Raw genomic sequence first — 21834 nt, 5'->3', positions numbered from 1 at the left:
AGAAGTGTAATGGCAGTAAGGTCTATTTTGGAATTTGGTTTGATGTGGCGCATTGGTGATGGGTCCAAGGCCAGGATTTGGCAAGACAAATGGCTTCCTTCTTCATCTTCTTTTAAGATTCAAAGTCAATGCCTTGGTATGGACTCAGAGGCTAAGGTGGCTACTCTCATTGACCCCTAATCAAAATCCTGGAAGTTGGATCTGCTCAAAGATTTGTTCTCTGAATCAGAAGTTAACATCATCTGTCAAATTCCCATTAGTATCTTCAATAGACCAAATAAAATTGTTTGGAGGTGTTCTCAAAATGGTCTATTCTCGGTAAGGAGTGCATATCACCTGCAAGTGGAGTCCCAAATCTCATCCCGAGGCCAATCCTCTTCTGCAGCTAATGAAAATAAAAAGTGGAAAAAGCTATGGAAGCTTCCCATTACTAATGCCAAGAAGTTATTTTTGTGGAAAGCTTGCCAAGATATTCTTCCAACCAAGTGTAACCTTGTCAAGAAAAGGGTTATTGAGGAACCTTTTTGCCCCTTCTGTTGCTCAGAAGAAGATGATGTCTTGCATGCTTTATGGGGCTGCGTTGCTGCCAAGGATATTTGGTCAAGTTGTTCTCTAACCTTTCAAAAGGTGAATAACAATTTCATTGACTTCAGAGAGCTCATTGTGGTTTTTCTGTCCAAATTAGAGGAAAAGTATTTAGCTGAATTTGGAGTGGTGGTCTCAAAAATCTGGCAAAGGAGGAACGAGTTTACTTTCAAACATTATATTTCTACTCCATCCCAGATCATTCACCATGCAACTCAAGAACTGGACATGTTAAAATCCTTACATCAAACGAAGACCTCTCCTAATGCTCAACCTAAGAATCAAGATCCCAGCTCACCAAGATGGCAGCCACCACCTGAAGGTATCTTCAAGGTAAACTGGGATGCAAGTGTGAGAAAAGAAAATGGCACAATTGGGGTTGGAATTGCAATTCGGGACTGGCAAGGCAGGTTTATGGTGACTATGAGAATGAAGAAAACCGTGCTCCCAGATGCACACTTGGCTGAATCTTTCGCAGCTCTTCAAGCAGTTATTGGGATCAACCAAATTATCCTGGAAGGGGATGCACTTCAAGTAGTCAATGATCTCCTTAGGGATGAAGAGAATTGGGGCCAAGTTGGTCTTATATCTATGGATACTAAGGCGCTTTCTAGGAATTTTCAAACTTTTTTGGTTCATCATGTTAAAAGAGCATCCAATGTGATTGTTCATACTCTAGCTAAAGATGCTTTAACCATTGATGATGTATTGGTTGAGCATGAAGATGTTCCAAATTGTATTGGATTCTTAGTCGATCCTATTGAATGAATATAACTCATTTGATTTCAAAAAAAAAAAAAAAAAAAAAAAAAAAAAAAAAAAAAAACTCAGTAAGCTTAAATAGATTTATGAAGATTTTGAAATTTGAACGAGGCCATGAGAATTTTAAAATGTTGCTGTGAATTTATGATCAAATTAAAAGTGTATATATTGTATTCCTTAGTGCAACAAACCATTAAAATCTGTTTATGTTCTCTAATACGGGAAGCAANTGGGCCATCCAAACAATATGGAAATAAGTTAAAAGATTGTTACCCGTATAAGTAAAAAACACGACCAATATGACTCTTCAACTCAGTAAGCTTAAATAGATTTATGAAGATTTTGAAATTTGAACGAGGCAATGAGAATTTTAAAATATTGCTGTGAATTTATGATCAAATTAAAAGTATATATATATATATATATATATTGTATTCCTTAGTGCAACAAACCATTAAAATCTGTTTATGTTCTCTAATACGGGAAGCAAAAGTTGAAAACCTGGACCATGACTCTTCCAACTAGAGAACATTAAGTTAACGGAAATTAATATTCTTCTTATTCATAATTGATGGGCGTAAGGTAGAAAGCATTCTTCTTATTCATGGTGACACCTGGTAAACACTTCAATTCTAGGTCTTCCTTGTTCTTTCCAGGTGGCATTTTCCAATCGAATTTGTAAAGAAGATTAGCTAGTGCAAGCTCCACAGTGGCTACTCCCATGTGTAATCCTGGACAAATTCTTCGACCACCACCGAATGGTATGAACTCAAAAGTGTTGTCCTTTAAAGTCTATAGAACTGCCGTTGAATCTCTCAGGGTAGAATTCATCTGGGTTCTCCCAAGCTTCAGGATCTCTTCCCATCGCCCATGAATTCACAAAAACAAGTGTTTTAGGTCGTATTTCATACCCATATCTATGATGCACTTTTCAGTTGTTTCTCTTGGGATTAGAAAAGGAGCGGTTGGTTGCAATCTCATTGACTCTTTCACTACAGCTTTAAGATAAGTCAACTTCTGAACATCATCTTCATCTACAAAGCCTCTCTTTCCGATTTCGGATCTAATTTCTTCTTGAACTTTCTTCATTACTCTAGAATTTTTCGTTAGGTAGGTCATGGCCCAAACAATTGTAGCTGCACTTGGGTCTGAGCCAGCAGCAAATACATTCTGCAAAGAAAAATAAATAAATAAAATAAGAGAAACAATATTTGCATTTTGAAGCTTAAATATAAAATATTATGAAATTATAAGAAAAATATACATTACCATGAGAACTGCTTTGATGTGATCCCAAGTAATATCAACTTTAAGTCCTCCATCTTTTTGTATTTGAAGAAAAATATCAATAATATCCTCTTTCCCGTTTTTGGGCACCTTGGAATCAGAATGGTCTTGGATTATTTCCTGGAAGAATATATCAAGTTCCTTGAAGTTGTTTTCAAGGCATCTTTTCATTCCTGTAAGTTTGTCAACCCAGCCCATGAAAGGAAAATAATCTGAAAAAAAGAAGCCTCCCAACATGGCCTCAGTTTCATGAAGCATGGCATAAAATCTACTTCCTTCACTTTCATCACCCTCATACCCCTTCCCAAAAGCAAGTCTGCAAATAATGCTACTCGTCATGGACATCAGTAACTCACTTAAGTTGACCGGTTTCGAAGCAGCAACTAATTTTGATATCTTTTGAATCATACGGGAAACTTCGTCTTCTCGAGTGGGACGAAATTGTTGCACTCTGTTTGGGTTGAAGAGATGCATAACGCACAATTTCCTTTTCTCCCTCCAAGACTCATTCTATGGAGCAAAAGCTAAGTCTAAGCCATTGAAAGATAACTTTCGCTGACCCTGTAAGGCAGGTCTACTACAAAATGCGAGATCATGAGTTTTCAACACCTCTTTAGCCATTTTGGCTGATGAAACTATCAGGGTTGACACAGAACCGATATGCAAGGACATGAGGGGGCCATACTTTTGAGAGAGTTTCCACACATTATCGGGGTTTGAACTATCAAACTGGTGTAAATTACCGATCAAAGGAAGACCCTTAGGGCCAGGTGGCGAACGAATATTTTTCGTTTTGTATGTTTGCAGAAGAAACAAAAGCAGGATAGGAAGAAATAAAAGAATTATAAGTAATTCCATTATGTTTCTAAGTATACAACAATGGCCAAAAAGATACCTCAATATGTAGGCATTAGAGATTAAACAATAACATGGGCTCAATGAACGTGTATCACATCAAATTATAACATTCATGCTAATTATTTTATTACCATTTAATGTTATTATATTAAATTAATAGAATAATACTATACTTATAAAGATTTTAGTACAAAAATTTTCTTATAAAATGACGTATAATATTATAATTTGATGAATTAATATAAAAAATTAATTTAATAAATACACATTATATAACAGTGAACGATATGATAATGTAAGAGTAGTATTACGTCATTTTGTATAGATAGGTTTGTATAAAGTTTTTATAGATATAATATGACTATTTAATATTCACTCGTTTTGAATACATCATACAGCATATCTTTATCAAATCTTGTTACATCGTTACTATCCATAGATAATATGGGCGTTGTAGTGCGATGTAAATTTTTATCCAAGACTCGTGTGAATAACTAGAAACATGTGAAATGTAAGGCTAACCCAATAGCAAAAGATTGGTAAGTGGATTGAGAACGTCCAATATTATATGTGAATACCATGAGACAAAAGACTTTTATAAAGAGATTTGATTTGGAACTACCGTATGTCTAAGGTCTAATATTGAAACAAATACTTTTGTATTTAATCTCACTGATACATAATACAAATCTACACAATAAAATACAACTCTAATATTCTAAATCCTCTTTTTATAGACTTGTAAAGGGATAACTTTAAACAATTTACATAATTTTTTCACTATAATTGAACAAGATAATTGAATAAGATAACATTATACAACCAATTAAGATAAAAACACATAACTAAACATCGGTTTCTTTTAGTTTAAGAGTCGGAACTTAACTGAAAAACAAACTGTTCTCTAAACAAATCCGATCGCATAACACCCTCAGTTGGTCGCATAAAATAGATCACAGATTGCATCACACAACACACAACGCACATTGCAACAACCTTTCTTACCACCGTGGCGAACTCCTGTCACCGCGGCAGACTTTTCCTTTGTCACAGCGGTCGGTCTTCATCTTCACGTTTGCTAAGCAACATTTTTAGGCATCTCAACAACAAAATTAACCATGAAAGGAAGTAAAAATGTTGACGGAGCAACAAAACCATGATCCGAAGAGGAAAAAAAAAACAAGTGGAGCTTCTATCCTTCTTTGATTGTCAAAAATGATGGAAGCTCGTCGTTAAAAAAAAAAAAAAAAAAAAAAAAAAAAAAAAGGGAAAGAATTAGTGATAGAAATTAATAGCATAGAAAGCATTAAAAAAATGGTGAACAGAAAAACAAACATAGTTGGGCCGCAAAACTTTGATTAAAAAAAAAAAAAGACGGAGGGTCTATTGGTGCGTCTACAGTCGAAGCCAATCTAGTGGATGTTTAGCCACAGGGCCTGAATCTATATTCAGATCATAGACACATTGGCAATTGGAAAAAATAAATATAGGGCTTGAAAACAACTCATGTGTCATCCCGGGTAATTTTTTCCAAAGACAGGTCAATACCAGTCTACTCGGCTACTCGCAGATAATTAGGGCTTTTTAATATAAAAACATAAAAATTAAAGGGACATATATGAACAAAGCCAAAAAATTATAAAATAAACATTCGTTTCAGTGCAATTCGAATTTTGAATTCAATTTATTTGGGCTTACAAATGTATTTAAAGGAAATCACGAACCAAGAAACATTTAACCAATTGAAAGTAAATAAAGAGCCTATAATTTTTAGGCTTAATTACACTATAAGATATCTAATTATCACTTTTTTCCTATTAAAGTTATCAAATTATTTTTTTTCTGTTGAAGGTATCAAACAATCAATTATTTTTATTGAAGGTATCGAACTTGTATACTGTCAAATACTTTAGAGATTGACCTCTAATACCGTTAAAAATAAATGAGGTAGATTTTTTTTAATTCTAAAATGTGTATATGGAAATTTATGAGGGTTGACGTGTACATGTAGCGTTGACATGGACTTTTTCAGGGTCGATGTGTACATTTTCATAATTTAAATTCTTCAAATTTGCCGCTTCCTTTGATTTTAATTCCACAAAATGCACCCAAAATAACCAAAACCACCCAGAATGAAAACCTACTCCGATTGAAAACTCAGCCTAATCACGTAACCAAACAATTAAGCAACTAAAACAAAATTAAACCTTAAAAGTATCTATTGAAACAAAAGAAATAGGAAAATCCAAACTTTTGCCGTTGTCTTTGAACAAATCTTACCAAGAAAAAGAAAATATCCTAATGAATTTTGTTTAATTTTTCTTTTCAATCTTCAAATCTGGTTCGATTGATACACAATAAAAAAGCTTTCGATTAAAGTGCTAAAACGTAATATTTGTGTATTTGGGGGGGGGGGGGGGGGGGGGGGGGGGGGGGGGGGGGTGGGGGGCGCGGGGGGGGGGCTGTTGTGGGGAGGGGAAGATGAAGTTGAGCATGGTAAAAGAAGGCCTAGGAAAACTATTGTGTATGATCCTAAATGTTCCTTCCCGAAATTTCATGTAAACCTAGCCTTTGATAACCCAAAATAGTTCAAGGATGTAGTGACCAAATATTGTATCAAAAGGAGAGTTCAGACTAGGTTTAGCATATGCAGCCAACGGAAGCTTGGTGTCAAGTGTAGTGTTAGAAAAGTGATATCCACAATTATAGCAAATCATTTTTTGAGTAGGGTAAAGATAACTCCTGGTATTAGACTAAGAGAACTAAAATAATTAGTAATTAAGGAATAATTAAAGGTTGATGTGCAACTATCTAAGTGTGGAACGGTAAACATAAAATGATTGAAATGATGAATGGGGACATTGATTATGAATATGGCAGACTTTGGGATTATGTAGCTGAGATGCATAGGTCTAATCTAGGTAGTACAGTGAAGTTGTTGACATCTACCGCAGATGACTCTAACCTACAATTTAAGGGGTTGTATGTATGCTTTGATGCGTTAAAGAAAGGCTACATGGAGGGGTGTAGACCTTTAATTGGGTTAGATGGTTGCTTCTTGAAGGGAAAATGTAAGGGTGAGCTTTTGGTTGCTATTGCTAGGGATCCCAATAACCACATGTATCCATTTGCATGGGCCTTTGTGGTAGGTGAGAATAGGAGCAGTTGGACTTGGTTCATGACTCTTCTGAAGAATGACACAGAGGCTACAGATGGAAGAGGGCTGACTATTATTTCTGATCAACAAAAGGTAATGTTGTTACATACTTTTTTACCTCTAATGCTGAATTTTCTGCTATATTCTCATGTTTAGGGTGTATTGTTTTAAGTTTTTGTTCAGGTTTTGAGCAAAGTAAAGAAGAAGTAAACATTCGGGATTTCAGCTGCTAATAGGTCAACTTTGGCTATAAAACTGCACTAGTTGGGCCAGAGAAAAAATCTGTAAAAATTGTTATCGAAAGCCCTATGTGTCTAGTTTTACACACTTCATGCGGTTTGTGAATCAGAGTTTTTTAGATGAAGTTATGACCATTTAAGCGAAGGAAGGTCTAGAATTGACAGTCTGACCTTCCTTTGCTTAAACGGCAATTACTTCATTTACAAAACTCTGTTCATGACCTGTTTAAATATAGTGAATCTAGACACATAGGGCTTTCAACCATACTTTTTGTAAGATTTTTCGTCCACCCCATTGAGTGCAGATTTTTTCAGATTTCATGACCCGTTTATATTTGGTAGATATATTATTTGGTAAATGTGCTTCTCTGAATTGCTTCAATCTATAATCAATTAGTTAAAAGTGTATTAGTGCTTATGAAGATTTAATTGGATTCTTATGTTTTTTATACCTCATAATGTTTTGTATAAGATTTAATTGATTCTTACATTGAAACTAATACACCTGATTTTAAGCTGTATTATTTCATTTTACATTGAAATCTACCTGATTTTTACTATTTGTAATGTAGGGGCTAGTACCCCACTGTGGAGGCATTATTGCCTTTTGTTGAACACAAGTTCTGTGCAAGGCATGTTTTTGCAAACTGGAGGAAAGAGCACAAAGAGAGGAGGCTTCAATCATTGTTTTGGAAGTGTGCAAAGACGATGACAATCCACCAATTACATCAAGCACTAAAGGAATTGGAAGAAGAAGATGCACTAGCTAAGACTAATCTCCTTAAGATTGATCCATGCCGTTGGTCCAAGGCATATTTCAACACTTATTCAAAGTGTGATATGGTGGACAATAATCTATGTGAGACATTCAACCATTCCATAATTGAGGCAAGGTATATGTTTGTCATTAGTATGTTCGAGGACATCAGGATTAGAGTCATGAACAGAATAACTGAAAAAAAAAAAAAAAAAAAAAGTTAGTAAGTGGGTGGGTGAGTTTCCTGATAGAATTATGAAAAGGTTGGATGAATATAAGAAAGAAAGTGCTTATTGCCATTTGGTTGCACAAAGAAAAAATGGGTTTGAAGTCAGACACAATGGTCAGAAGTATGTAGTTAATTTATTAACACAGGAATGTGCATGTAAGTTTATGGCAATTGAATGGCATTCCTTGCCCTCATGTCATGCATGTGTTGTACATTAGAAAGGAGAGAATTAAGGATTATATGTCAGAGTGGTACATAAAAAGGAGATACTTCAAGCTATATGACAATGTAATAGAGCCTTTAAATGGGTGATTTACTTTTGCCAATGATAGGCAAACAACCTATCTTTCTTCTTGAGTCCAAGAAACTACCTAGTAGACCAAAAAAGAATAGAAGGAAAGAGTTAGATGAGAGAACAACGACAACAAAAAGTCAAGGAATGGTAGAATTATGACATGCAGTGTCTATAAGGTTACTGGACACAATGCAAGAACATGTACAAAGGTTAGTTTCCATATTTTAAACTGTATATTGTAAACTCTAAATGTGAGGTTAAAATAGTCTAACATTTCCATTATTTTATCAGAAAAATCCATCTCAGTCTGAAGCATCTACAGTTGATAATGTCAGTGCTCAAAGGGACAACAGTGCAAGACAAAAAACCAAACAACAACATAAGGGATCAAGAAAGAGAAGGCATAAGAAAACTCCAATGGAGGGATATGGTGTGTACATCGATATAGACATTGGCATGACTACCTACAATGTAAATATTTTTAGACTTACACACTTATACAAATCTAAATCTTCATATCAACTATTACAATACAATGATTTTGATGAAACTGTTTTTTTTTTTTTTTTTTGGGGGGGGGGGGGGGGGGGGGGGGGGTGGGGGGGGGGCGGGGGGGTGGCGGGGGTGGGGGTGGGGGGTGGTGCACTTATTCAGCCAGGAACACCACACAGTTACATGATTAGATGACTGAGGGGAGAGATGAACATTTAGTTGGGTCAAGTCAGACAACAAGCAATAACACTACCCACGGGAATGACCATGTTTCACAAAGTTCAAGCATGCAATGAAGAAGATGTATGACATCCAAACCAAGAAAGTGAACATCTTAATCAGGTAAATTCTAAGGGTTGTATGTTCTAATTATTGAGGAAGTTTTGGAGGATACACCATAAATTTAGCATAGTAACACTAAAAGAATTGAGAATAACTACCTGTTGAGGAGATGAAATGATAAAATAAGCCACATTCGACACAATATTAGTGAACAGCTTGAGATATAATGGGATTGCTAAATGTATGAGTCTCTTGTCTTCATTTTTTCCATATCCTCTGCATATTGTTTATAGCTTTCTACTTCATCTTTAATTGGGCACTAGAACAACTATATATTTCAATTGAATTGAAAACTAATTGTATTCTTTGTGTTGAAAGCCTCATGGAATTATGATGCCTTGGATGTAGCAAATATGTACGGTTGATAGTTTCGTTAGGACTCCGATGTCAATTTGGTTATCTTTAAATGTGTTGGGATCTATCTTTTTTATTCAACTTTGCATGAGGTGACTAAGATTTAAATGATTAAGATTTTTGTAGTAGTGTTGAAATTTCACATATTTTGGAACTTCAGTTACAAAGGTTCTTTCGAATAATGTGATAGTTTAAATAATTGAGCATTGATTAGTTGCTAGATTGCCATAGCCAATTTGATTAATTTCACGTAACTTCTTTCTGGATCATTGCTAGATTGCTACAACCAATTTGATTAATTTCTAGATCATTTAGGTGCAAAGATTTTTATCAGCAAATAGAAGGTAATTAATAAGCCAATTGCAACTTGGTGGGCAATAATACAAATTTATATAAACATTTGGAACGTAGTTTTTTTATTAAACTATAGGAAGCGGAAAGAAAGTTAAAAATTTGGTTTAAAGGATACAAAACTTAAAATTTGATGATTATTTGTTTATGCAATTTAGGTGGGTTTTAATTAGGATAAGTTTTCATTCTAGGTAGGTTTTATTTATTTTAGGTAGTTTTTGTGGTTTTTATTGAAATAATTAAAAAAATGGGTTAATTTGGGATTTTTTAGATTATAAATGTCTAAATCAGCCTTAATTGTCATGTCAAAATATCCAATCAGCATACCAAAATTGCCATGTCAGTGATTTTTTACGGAAAAAATGTCATGTCATCAATATTTAACGTCGTAGTAAAAATATGAAAGTTTGGTACCTTCAATAGGAAAAACTTAACGTTTGGTACCTTCAATTGAAATAATTGATAGTTTGGTACCTTCAATAGGAAAAAAAAAATGATAGTTTGGTATCTTCTAATGTAATTAAGCCATAATTTTTAGAAACCCTAATTTTAAACATAAATTCAAAGGGAAATTTTGATCAAACCCTAATTTTTAACATAACTTCAAGGGAAAGCAAAAAGCACTTGACTAGTCACCAAGGCAAAAAAAAAAAAAAAAAAACACACTCTTAAGAGGTCATGTCTGTTTTCAATTCCGTCATAGGCTTATTTATAAAGCGTGAAACAAAGCACCTTGACAATCAGTGGGGACAATAGCTCTAACCACCATTTGAATATTACTAGTGTCATGACCTTTGAAGAATTGTGTGACCTATAGAAGAATCGTATGACCTAGTTCACAAACAATAGATTGAACACTTATTTATAAAGTGTTGGGATTTATGCATTTTGGACATGGAAATGGAGAGAAAATGATGATCAAGATGATGGACATGAGGTAGAAAACAAACAATTAAAACATTAACTTATTAATGTAAGAAAATGATAGAAAATTACCAGCTCCTTTTACTATTAAAAGCTTGATGTTGAAACTTGGAGTATAGATTCTTCAAAATAGAATGAAGAAACTCAAAATGAAATCCACCCAAGCCAAAGATGAGATAGAGTGTTTTTGTTTTCAATTGTTGCAATTTAATTAAAATGGTATAATACTTAATTTATATACAATGGGCACAAAGTGTAATTTTAAATTGTCTTGGAAAGTCCTCAAACAATTTGAAATTAATCTTGAAAAATAGCATTTATGTCAAGTCCTTGGTTTTATGTTCGTAATTAACCCAAATTTTAATCCTATTAATTATTCTAACTCCTTAGAATAAAACCAATGCACTTTTGTCCCCATTATTGAATCCGATTTAATAATAATATTTAATAAATCCTTATTAACCTTTAGTGCTAGCTATCAATAGATAATTATTTCTCACCAATACATTATTTCGGATGCAACTGTTTACATCCGAACATCATTAATCTGATCAATGATATGTATTACTCTCTCTCTTTGAGCTTGGTTTTATGTGTGACCATTTTGGTTCACTGTGATCTAGCAGTGGGCCTAATATCAGATTTTAATATGTTTCGTTATAACTCTTTATAATCAAAACTCTCACTGATTATGGTAGACGTCTAGCAATGTTTCATAACCTCTAAACCATAATGAAGTGTAAACTCCAATGAATATTTTCTTATCGTACATTCTGTGTAGTAAAATCCCTTTGTCATCTAATCCCGATTAAGAATTGTTCATGGTATGTCAAAACCCTTAACTTAATCTTTAATCGAATTGTCAATCGATACAATAGAACTCGTCAACATGAAACTACTTTTCATCTGACGTTCATTATACTCTGGCCAAAGATTTTCTTTTTTCAATGTTTATTGACATTCATCTAGGAGCTCAAGATTGGACTATTTTGAGTTAATGGATCTCATCTTGACCATCACTTGTCCTCGCACATGAATAACACATGACCAAACCAGGTTATTACACAAGACATGTCTAATCTTGTGCTTATACACCATATGAACTATATGCATCCTATATTGAATCCAACCGTGATGTCTCAGGTCTAAGGATCAGTGGTACACTAGCATGATCCTACGATGCATCATTGACCACATTCTAAACGTCCATGTGATTCATTGTAATTGGTCGTATTCGATAAACGGTTCACTAATCTTTTATCCATGCTAATGCCTTAGTGACATACCTCTTATAATCACCCACACTAATATCATCACATGATATTTAATGGAGACATTCAGCATGCCTACTATGCAATGTTATTGCCCAATTAACATTACTTGCATAGGGAATTCTTTGATGATTTGATCTTCTGAAGATTCGTGTCATCCGAAAATTTCACATGCAATATTAAATATAATATAAACGAAGCAGTAAATCAACATGTGAAATAAGAATACTTTCTTTTATTCATAATACATTTACAAGATATAATATCCTAAAACCGACAACACGATTGGTTCTTAAGGCATACACTAACATAAAGTGTGAAACAAAGCACCTTGACAATCAGTGGGAGCAATAACTCTAACCACCATCTGAACATTACTAGTGTCATGACCTTAGAAGAGTCTTGTGACCTATAGAAGAATTGTGTGACCTAGTGCAGAAACAAGAGATCGAAAACTAAGTAAGCCTAGATAACCCGCAAACTCTCAAAGACTTAGTGCACAAACAAGAGATTGAACACTAAGTAAACCTAAATAGCCCACAAACTCCCAAAGAAAAATAAGAACACGAAGAACAAAGATGGAGAGAAAAAATCTATTGTATTGCTCTCAATGGAATACAATGTTTAGAATATATGAAAATAACTTAAGACTAGCTAGCTTTATATAGGAGTTTACAAGTAGAGTTGACAGTCCAAATCTGTACATAACCATTAAGATAAATAGCTAGGATTAATAATACAAGCAATAAAATCATAATCCTGCTTTGCTACCTTTTTTGTGAAGGAACATTCTAAAAGCTTTTAGAATGATTCTTTGGCATGTTCTTTGATGCTTCTAGGTCAAGTCTAAGTCAAGCCTCTTGAACTAAATATTGGGCCTCGTATGAACTTGGACTTAGGTTGGACATGACACTAGACGGTGTCTGTTTTTGGCATCGGGAGACTTTTATAAAGCATAGTTTAGGACGTAGAAGAAACGCTCCATGTTTTGCAAATAAAACGTTTTTATGTTTTAATGATTAAGAATTTAAAATTTAGGGTTATCTTCCCCTAATATCCTTATCCCTTAGGTTATTTCATGATTACAGGTGCATGCCAAGCTTGGACCTTTTTGACTTTTTAACCCCAATATTATTTAAAAAATTGACAGTTACCACCTCCCATGTGACACCGTTTAAAATTTTCCCATAGCAAAGGGTTATAAATGTAATTTCAACAATCCACAGAAGTAATAAGGTGTAAGAAGGTAATATACAAATCACGTAAGGGGGTGTTTGGTTGGGGGCAATCTCTCATTACTGAGGTAATGTCATCTTATATTACTTGATTATCATGTTTGATTGTCAAGTAATATAAGATTCTAGTAATCTTTTAAAACTAATAATAATTATTGTTGGTAATATAAGAGGTAATCTGATTACTTTTATTTTCTTAGGTATTTTAAGATTATTTGGTAATTTTATTTTTGTTACAAATTAAAATTTTTAGATAATAATGCCCTTATTTTAAAAAAAAAATTTACAAAAATACTAATGAACTATTTTATCCTTGGATAAAAAAAAATTTAGGACATAAATACCCCTGGACTTTAAAAATTACCCAAGGGTGGTGGCCGGATCTGGCCACTGTTGTTGCCAGCTGGTAGCGCCAGAACGGCGCACAACCAATTGGATCTAGTTGGCCATGCGATGATCTGACCGTTTTCGCCAGATCTCTGGCCGAAAACTACCAGATTGCTGTAGATCTGGCCAAAAACGGCTAGATCTACGGCTTCTGGCCATTAACGATAGCTAGATCTTTGGTCATCATTAACGGCTACAACCAAAACTCTAACTGTTAACTAAGACTAGACCTTTGGTTGTTAACAACGGCCAGTTCTGGCCGTAGATTTGGCCATTTCTGGCTAGATCCATCACAGATTTGGCCAAAAATGGCCATATCGGTGCGCAACCGGCCAGATTAAGTCGGTTGTGTGTCGTTCCAACCACTGTTGTCGCCACCGACGGTGGTGGCAGGCGACCGACAATAGCTTGGGGTGGATGAGGGTATTTTTGTTAAGTTTTAAAGTTTTTTGGTTGCTAAAGTGTTTTAGTAATATCTCAAACGTATGGGTTAAAAGAAATTATTCAAAAAATAATAACAAAAATAATAATATATTAATATTTAAAAAGGAGGCCAATTTTTTAAATTATATAATATATCCACCAATTTATTCCTTCCAATCAAACATACTAATATAATATACCCACTAATTTATTTCTCCCAATCAAATATATTAATATAATATACCAACCAATTTATTCCAATCAACTAAATACATTTCCCTAAAATTCCCAGTAACGTTCAAGATAATTTATCTTTTCATTAATATAACATTCTCTACAACCAAATACACCTTTAATGAAATTTGAAATTGTGTAAAAATAGGAATATATTTTTAAATTAATTAAATTTCCTTATTTTGCTACCTTAGAGTTTAGAGCTTCCAGCCCAAGGCCAGGCAATTGCCGCAGCCAATAATGCTCTGTCCAGGCGGCGGCTACCTGCTTACCCTAGTTAGTTAATACGGGTACGGCAAAAAAATGGTATGAGAATTATACGGGTATAATACGATAAATGGTGTAAAATACGTTTATAAAAATTCGGCCATAAAATTCGGATACGGGAAAAATACGGTACGGGTATATACGGGTTTAATACGGTGCATTGTCAATAATACGTTTTGAAAAATACGGCAATATCAATCTTAGTTTTAACACTTTTATGGACTACCTGGTTAAAATCAACATAACATTTCAAATACAAAAGTATTCAATTTGACTGTATTTACAAGAACATAAAAGAGAAGTAGAGAACATTATCAAATACCTGGTCAAATGCAAAGTATTTAATTAACCAATAACACAAATACACAATATATAACTGATATTCAAATTATAGTCTCCAGACTCAATATTTTCTTTTAATTTAAATAATATAAAAGAAATTAAAAATGGGTAGAGAGAATATAAGAGAGCCGTTTCTAGCGGTAGAAATAATTAATATTATATTTCAATTTGCAAATGTTTTGATGAATTTCTGTTGCCCTTGTTTGTCTTTATGTGTAATATACATTGAACTCTCTTGTTAGAATTCAAGGATGAAGAACAAAAAGAAAAGCAAAACCTGATATCAAGAATTTAACTACTCTAAGAAATCTTTCCAAATTGTAGATTTTCCATTAATTTAAGGCTTCCTTCTTTGTTTAATTTCTCCTTCAAAATTTTATATTATATGATCTACAGTAAAACACAAAATCAAGTTCTATAATATTATTGTTTTTGTTTTTGATATTTTCGTAACACAAGTGACACGTGGCAAGAACCCACATCATCCAAAGTGAAGCCAGTGATTACGTGTCAGAAAAGTCTTCCTGATAATGGATCCAAACCCTCTCCCTCTCTCAACTCTCATAAGCAAAACTCCATAACCAATAACTCCTCTCTCTCTTTCTCTCTCTTTTTAAAGCATGGTGGCGGGTACGTGCGTGGCCATGGCGGCGTGGCCATTTGCAGGTGGCTAAAAAGCTCAACATGCAACAAGAGTTGAACACTTGGTTTGGTTTTGAGTTCCAAGTGTTACACATTCCCTTAGGTTAATTCATAATTGTCGTGTTCTATAGTGATAGGCTGATAGCTTATCTAAAGAACCGAAAACGAAGTTAAAAATTTGCAGAAAATCTCTCTCACTGCTCCCCCCATAAAGCCATGTGCTCACCCAAGCCAATATCAATTTTTTAATTTTAGTACATCATAAATGTGTAGGGACAAGAAATTCGGTAGCGCGTTGGGACTAAGCAATAAGAATGAGATAAAAAAAAAAAATATATGCCTAGCTACGACTGGAGAAGTCGCTGGAGCCGGAGAAGAAATCGACGGAGGAGGGGATGGCAGTGAGGTGACGACGACAGGAGAAGGAGCAGCCGCCGGTGTAATCTTCGAAGGAGACGGCGCAGCCACTGGTCGAGTTTTGGAAGCGGAAGGAGGCAAAGATGTCGGAGCCGGAGCAGGAGCTGGAGACTGAGCCATTGAGGAGGCAAAGAGGAGTGAGATTAGAAGGAAAGAGATGAGAGGCGTTCTTGAGAAAGCCATTACAGTTGCAGAGAGATGATGAATTTTGAGGAGAGATATAAAGAGTGTTGCTTTGTGTTTGTTTGTTTGTACATAGCGAAGTGAACCAGATCTTTTTCTGTTATAATTTTTTGTATAAACCCACCAAAACGACGTCGTTTTGGGGGTGTGAGGTTATGTTTTTTTTTTCTTTCAAAAATTCGCGAATAATTCACGAATTATACGGTATACCTTATTATACGCGAATTATATGGCAGATTTTATAAAATTCGGATATGTGCGTATTATACACGAATTATACGGATAGCCGTATAATTCGCGTATAATACGCGAATTAACTAACTAGGCTGCTTACAACAACTTTGTTTCTTGCCATTTTTTTTCTATATCGGATTTGTGCTTTTAACTTTTGTTTCGTAATATTATTACCACGGAGTTGGATATTTATTTCATGGATTTGAATCCAACAAGGCTTGGTCTAATTTAATTTTAATTTTTTGTCATGGGTAGAATAGGGAATAAAAAACTTTTTTTTGGTAGGTAGAAACGGAAACATTGAATGGTTGAATGCTAGATGTACAAAGATTTTTTGTATAAAGTAAAGTGATAGGAGATAAATAAAAATGTGAATATGATGAGTTTGACTTTTTGTATTCACTCTTCTATTAATTTTCTACCACATCACTTTGTACAATAAATCTTTACAAATTTCTTGTTAAATCTAGCATTATTGTGAATAATAATAATCTACGTTATTTTTTAGAATGTCTTTTATTAACTTTATTCCAATTTTATCCTTCAAGAAGCATTAGAATATTCTCTTTCTAACCCTCTGGCGTTAATTGAATTTGCGGGTGTGAGGCTCAAAGGATGGTTTTTGAATAATTTCAAAACTTTAAGGATAGCTTTCTTATAGCGTCATCATCAATCTTTTTATTTAGTTCTTGTAGTTAACCCAATTTTTAATTCGGTGTGAATTTATGGGGAGTATTGAATTATCATTTATCAGGATCTCCTTGTACTATAGCAAGAGAACTTTCAAATAAATAAGATTGTTACCACTATCAGTAAAACCTCCACCATGAGTCCATGGCTTCAACTAGAGAACATTAATATGAATTACACAAAAATCCATAAAATTAGTTAACGGAAATTAATATTCTTCTTATTCATAATTGATGGGCGTAAGGCAGAGAGCAATCTTCTTATTCATGGTGACACCTGGTAAACACTCCAAATCTAAGTCTTCCTTGTTCATTCCAGGTGGCATTTTCCAATCAAATTTGTAAAGAAGATTAGCTAGTGCAAGCTCCACCGTGGCTATTCCCATGTGTAATCCTGGACAAATTCTTCGACCACCACCGAATGTTTTGAACTCTAAGTGTTGTCCTTTAAAGTCTATAGAACTGTCGTTGAATCTCTCAGGGTAGAATTCATCTGGGTTCTCCCAAGCTTCAGGATCTCTTCCTATCGCCCATGAATTCACAAAAACGAGTGTTTTAGGTTGTATTTCATACCCCTCTATGATGCACTTTTCAGTTGTTTCTCTTGAGATTAGAAAAGGAGCCGCTGGTTGCAATCTGATTGACTCTTTCACTACAGCTTTAAGATAAGTCGACTTCTGAACATCATCTTCATCTACAAAGCCTCTCTTTCCGATTTCAGATCTAATTTCTTCTTGAACTTTCTTCATTACTCTAGAATTTTTCATTAGGTAGGTCATGAACCAAACAATTGTAGTTGCACTTGAGTCTGAGCCACCAGCAAATACATTTTGCAAAGATAAATAAATAAATTAAATAAGAGAAACAATATTTGTATTTTGAAGCTTAAATATAAAATATTATGAAATTATAAGAAAAATATACATTACCATGAGAACTGCTTTGATGTGATCCCAAGTAATATCAACTTTAAGTCCTCCATCTTTTCGTATCTGAAGAAAAATATCAATGATATCCTCTTTCCCGTTTTTGGGCACCTTGGAATCAGAATGGTCTTGGATTATTTCCTGGAAGAATATATCAAGTTCCTTGAAGTTGTTTTCAAGGCGTCTTTTCATTCCTGTAAGTTTGTCAACCCAGCCCATGAAAGGAAAATAATCTGAAAAAAAGAAGCTTCCCAACATGGCCTCAGTTTCATGAAGCATAGCACAAAATCCATTTCCTTCACGTTCATCACCCTCGTACCTCTTCCCAAAAGCAAGTCTGCAAATAATGCTACTCGTCATGGACATCAGTAACTCACTTAAGCTGACCGGTTTCGAAGCAGCAACTGATTTTGATATCTTTTGAATCATACGGGAAACTTCGTCTTCTCGAGTGGGACGAAATTGTTGCACTCTGTTTGGGTTGAAGAGATGCATAACGCACAAATTCCTTTTCTCCCTCCAAGACTCATTGTATGGAGCAAAAGCTAAGTCTGAGCCCTTGTAAGATAACTTTCGCATAGCAAGTAAGGCAGGTCTACTACAAAATGCGAGATCATGAGTTTTCCACACCTCTTTAGCCATTTTTGTCGATGAAACTATCAGGGTTGACATAGAACCGATACGCAAGGACATGAGGGGGCCATACTTTTGAGAGAGTTTCCACACATTATCGGGGTTTGAACTGTCAAACTGGTGTAAATTACTGATCGAAGGAAGACCCTTAGGACCAGGTGGCGAACGAATATTTTTCGTTTTGTATGTTTGGAGAAGAAACAAAAGCAGGATGGGCAGAAACAAAAGAACTATAATATATAGGCATTAAAGATTAAACAGTAACATCCTCTCAATGAACGTACGTCACTTGCATTCATGGCCATTATTTGTTATTATACTAAATTAATAGTATAATATTATATTTATAAAGACTTTATACAAATTTTTTTTTACAAATTGACATGTAGGATTATGGTTAGATGAATTATTATAAAAAACCAATTTAATAAATACACCTTAAATAACAGTAAATGATATGATAATACAAAAATAATGCTACGCTATTTTGTATAAAGTCTTTATTAGTATAATATTATTATTTAATATTTACTTTTTTTTTAGTACATCATATACGGTATCTTTGTCAATTTTTTTTTAGGTAAAATATCTTTATCAATTCTTGTTACGTCATTGTTATCGATAGATAATATAATGTAAATTTTTATCCAAGACTCGTGTGAATAACTGAAACATGTGAAGTGTAAAGCTAACCCAACAGCAAAAGACTCGTAAGTGGATTGAATGTCCCATATTATATGTGAATACCACAAGAAAAAAGACTTTTCTAAAGAGATTTGATTCGGAACTACTGTATGTCTAAGGTCTAATATTGAAATCATTTCCCAGACCTTAGATAGAAAGGATCTGTGGAGAAATTTGTGTTATATATATCCATGTCAACAAACAATTGTAACAATTCAAATACCTTATTTCTCATCCTAGGAGGAATTTTTTTTTTTTTTTTGCACTATTTCAAAAGCACAAGAACTCAATTTTATGAATATTTGAAATACATTATTTCTCATCCTAGGAGGAGAGAGAACAGATACTCAATTTAAAATGAGTAAACAAAATTTCATACTCAATCTTATAGATACATAGAATTCTATGGAAAATTGTATTAGATGAAAGTCGTATGTACACCTCGGAAGACAATGTTTCGAGACTATTTGTGTTAAAGTTATCACTTTACATAAGATTACTACATATATTTAACAACTGGTTTTAGATATTTAAATTTAACAACTAGCTCTTAAGTTTTCATAAAAGAGTATATTTATGTAATAAATTTGTTTTAATACATGTATATCACTCTTATAAATTTTGAAGGTATAGTAAAACCTATATATAATCATAATGGTAGAACTAACTAATTTTATTATTATGAGGAGGTTATAATTTAATAGAGGTGTAGTTACAAAAATTTCTTATTTCATAATCCATGTTTTAGTAGAACAATATTATGATTTCAATTCATGTTTTAATAGTATTAGGGTTTCAATTCAGCGCTTCAATTGCCTACTTTTGAAACAGATAGAAGATCATGTCTTAGAACCAACAAAGATAACTGTCTTTGATAGAATTGTAAATGCAGTTGCTGCATGGTCAATTGATGTCAAGCTACAGACAATTATCAATTGTTTTAAGCATTAAAAAATTAAGACCCCTAGTGTTGATGAATTGCAAGTTACAATTGAAGTGGATAAGGAGAATCAAAGAGTCATTGTAAAATTGAGTGATCAGATTCGACAACTTCATTACATTAATCAAATGGATATTAATGTCTTCCTTAATCATCCAAACGAGCAACAAGTCATGTATACTTTAACAGAAAAATAAATCATTGCTACAATTAGACAATAAGAGAAAGAAAATAATTATAAGGATGATAGTACGAAAGTACAAAAAGTACTGTTGGAAAAGTAACCCGCCTGGCCCGACTCTACCCGACCTGCAGCGGGTTACTACTTTTGGCGGGTTGGTCCTAACCCGCCTGCCAACAAAGGCAGGCCGGGTTAGGCCCACCATGTTTGGGGGAATGGTTGGCCCAACCCATCCCACCAACCCTAACCCGCCGGGTTAGGCTGCTGGTCGGGCCGAGTTAACGCCCTTTTTTGATTTTTTTTTTTTTTTGATTTTGTTTTATTTAGTTAACTTTTTAAATAAATAATTAACGATTTATAAATGAATAAATGTAACTATTTTTAGTTAACTCTTCAAATATCAATAATTCAATTAAATTAATTTTTTTTATTAACATTTCAAATATTAATTCAATTTTAATATAATAAAATTGTAATATAAGAAAAATTAGATTTATTCATTCAATTGATGAAACTTTAGCATAAGAATGAATTATATTTTATACAAGACATGGAAATTTAAGAATAAGACTTCAGTATTTAATTTTTTTATATTTTACGTACCATAAAAAATAATAATAACAATGTGTCAAATATTACAAAGTTTTATACATTTTAATATTTATGATTTAGAAGTATAGTTTAATATTATTGTGTAAAATTATTTGTAAGAGTTCAATCATAATAGTTTAATTAAAAGAATTAAAAAAATGGGGGAAACTTGAAAAAAAATAATTAATTTTTTATTTTTTGTGGGCCAACCCAGCGGGTTGGCAAGTTGTAAACAAATAGCAACCCGGCCCATCCGGGGGTTGATGCCGCCTATAAGGCAGTCCGAGTTGAACCCTCTCTAATGCGGGCCGGGTTAGGGTTGACCCGCCTAACCCAACCCATTTGTTCCACCTTTATTCGCAAGTTCAAAGATGTGATAACAACTCTAAAACATAACTTATTATCTCAAATAACTTTAAATAAATATTTTATTTCATCTTAAATTTCAATGTAATTTAACATTTTTTTTTTTACAATATACATATAATTATTACTATGTGAAGACAACTTTCCATAAGACGAGAATTAAAAAAATTATAACTTATTACAATGTGGAGTTTATATTTATTTATAACTATCCTAAATTGAAAATATAATTTTTTATGATTATATAAAGTTTATTCTTATATAGAGTATCACTACGAAGAGGGTTTACTGTATTTATTTGACTTAAGAAACTTAAACCATAAGATAAAGAACTTAATCATAGTACAAACCAGAATTATATATTTAGCGTAGTGGCAGAAATACTTAAAATTAAAACATTAACTTAATCAAGTTGGTTTACTGAGATTTGAGAGAACGAGGTGCGTTAATGAATTAACGTATTGGGAAACATAAAAAGGTAAAGAAAATTTAAGCTGTCACTTTAATCCTTTATAAATATTTATTATAATAATCAGTTAATGAAACAACTACATTTT

The 21834-nt window shown here is 33.5% G+C and overlaps 1 protein-coding gene and 1 pseudogene across 1 annotated transcript; both read right to left on the bottom strand.

Moving 5' to 3' along the window:
* Positions 1-1905: 1905 nt before the first annotated feature.
* Positions 1906-3492, bottom strand: LOC116114481 (annotated as a pseudogene).
* A 13676-nt stretch (positions 3493-17168) lies between these two features.
* Positions 17169-18749, bottom strand: LOC116114479 (cytochrome P450 83B1-like; the record flags this gene model as incomplete). Its single annotated transcript, XM_031400626.1, has 2 exons — positions 17169-17786; positions 17886-18749. Coding segments are annotated over 2 exons (1473 nt in total), but the record flags the coding sequence as incomplete, so codon positions are not given.
* Positions 18750-21834: the final 3085 nt, after the last annotated feature.

The sequence above is a fragment of the Pistacia vera genome, unplaced genomic scaffold (genome assembly GCF_008641045.1).
Source record: "Pistacia vera cultivar Batoury unplaced genomic scaffold, PisVer_v2 Contig710, whole genome shotgun sequence".
NCBI lineage: Eukaryota > Viridiplantae > Streptophyta > Magnoliopsida > Sapindales > Anacardiaceae > Pistacia > Pistacia vera.
This window is presented reverse-complemented; position numbering and strand designations above follow the sequence as displayed.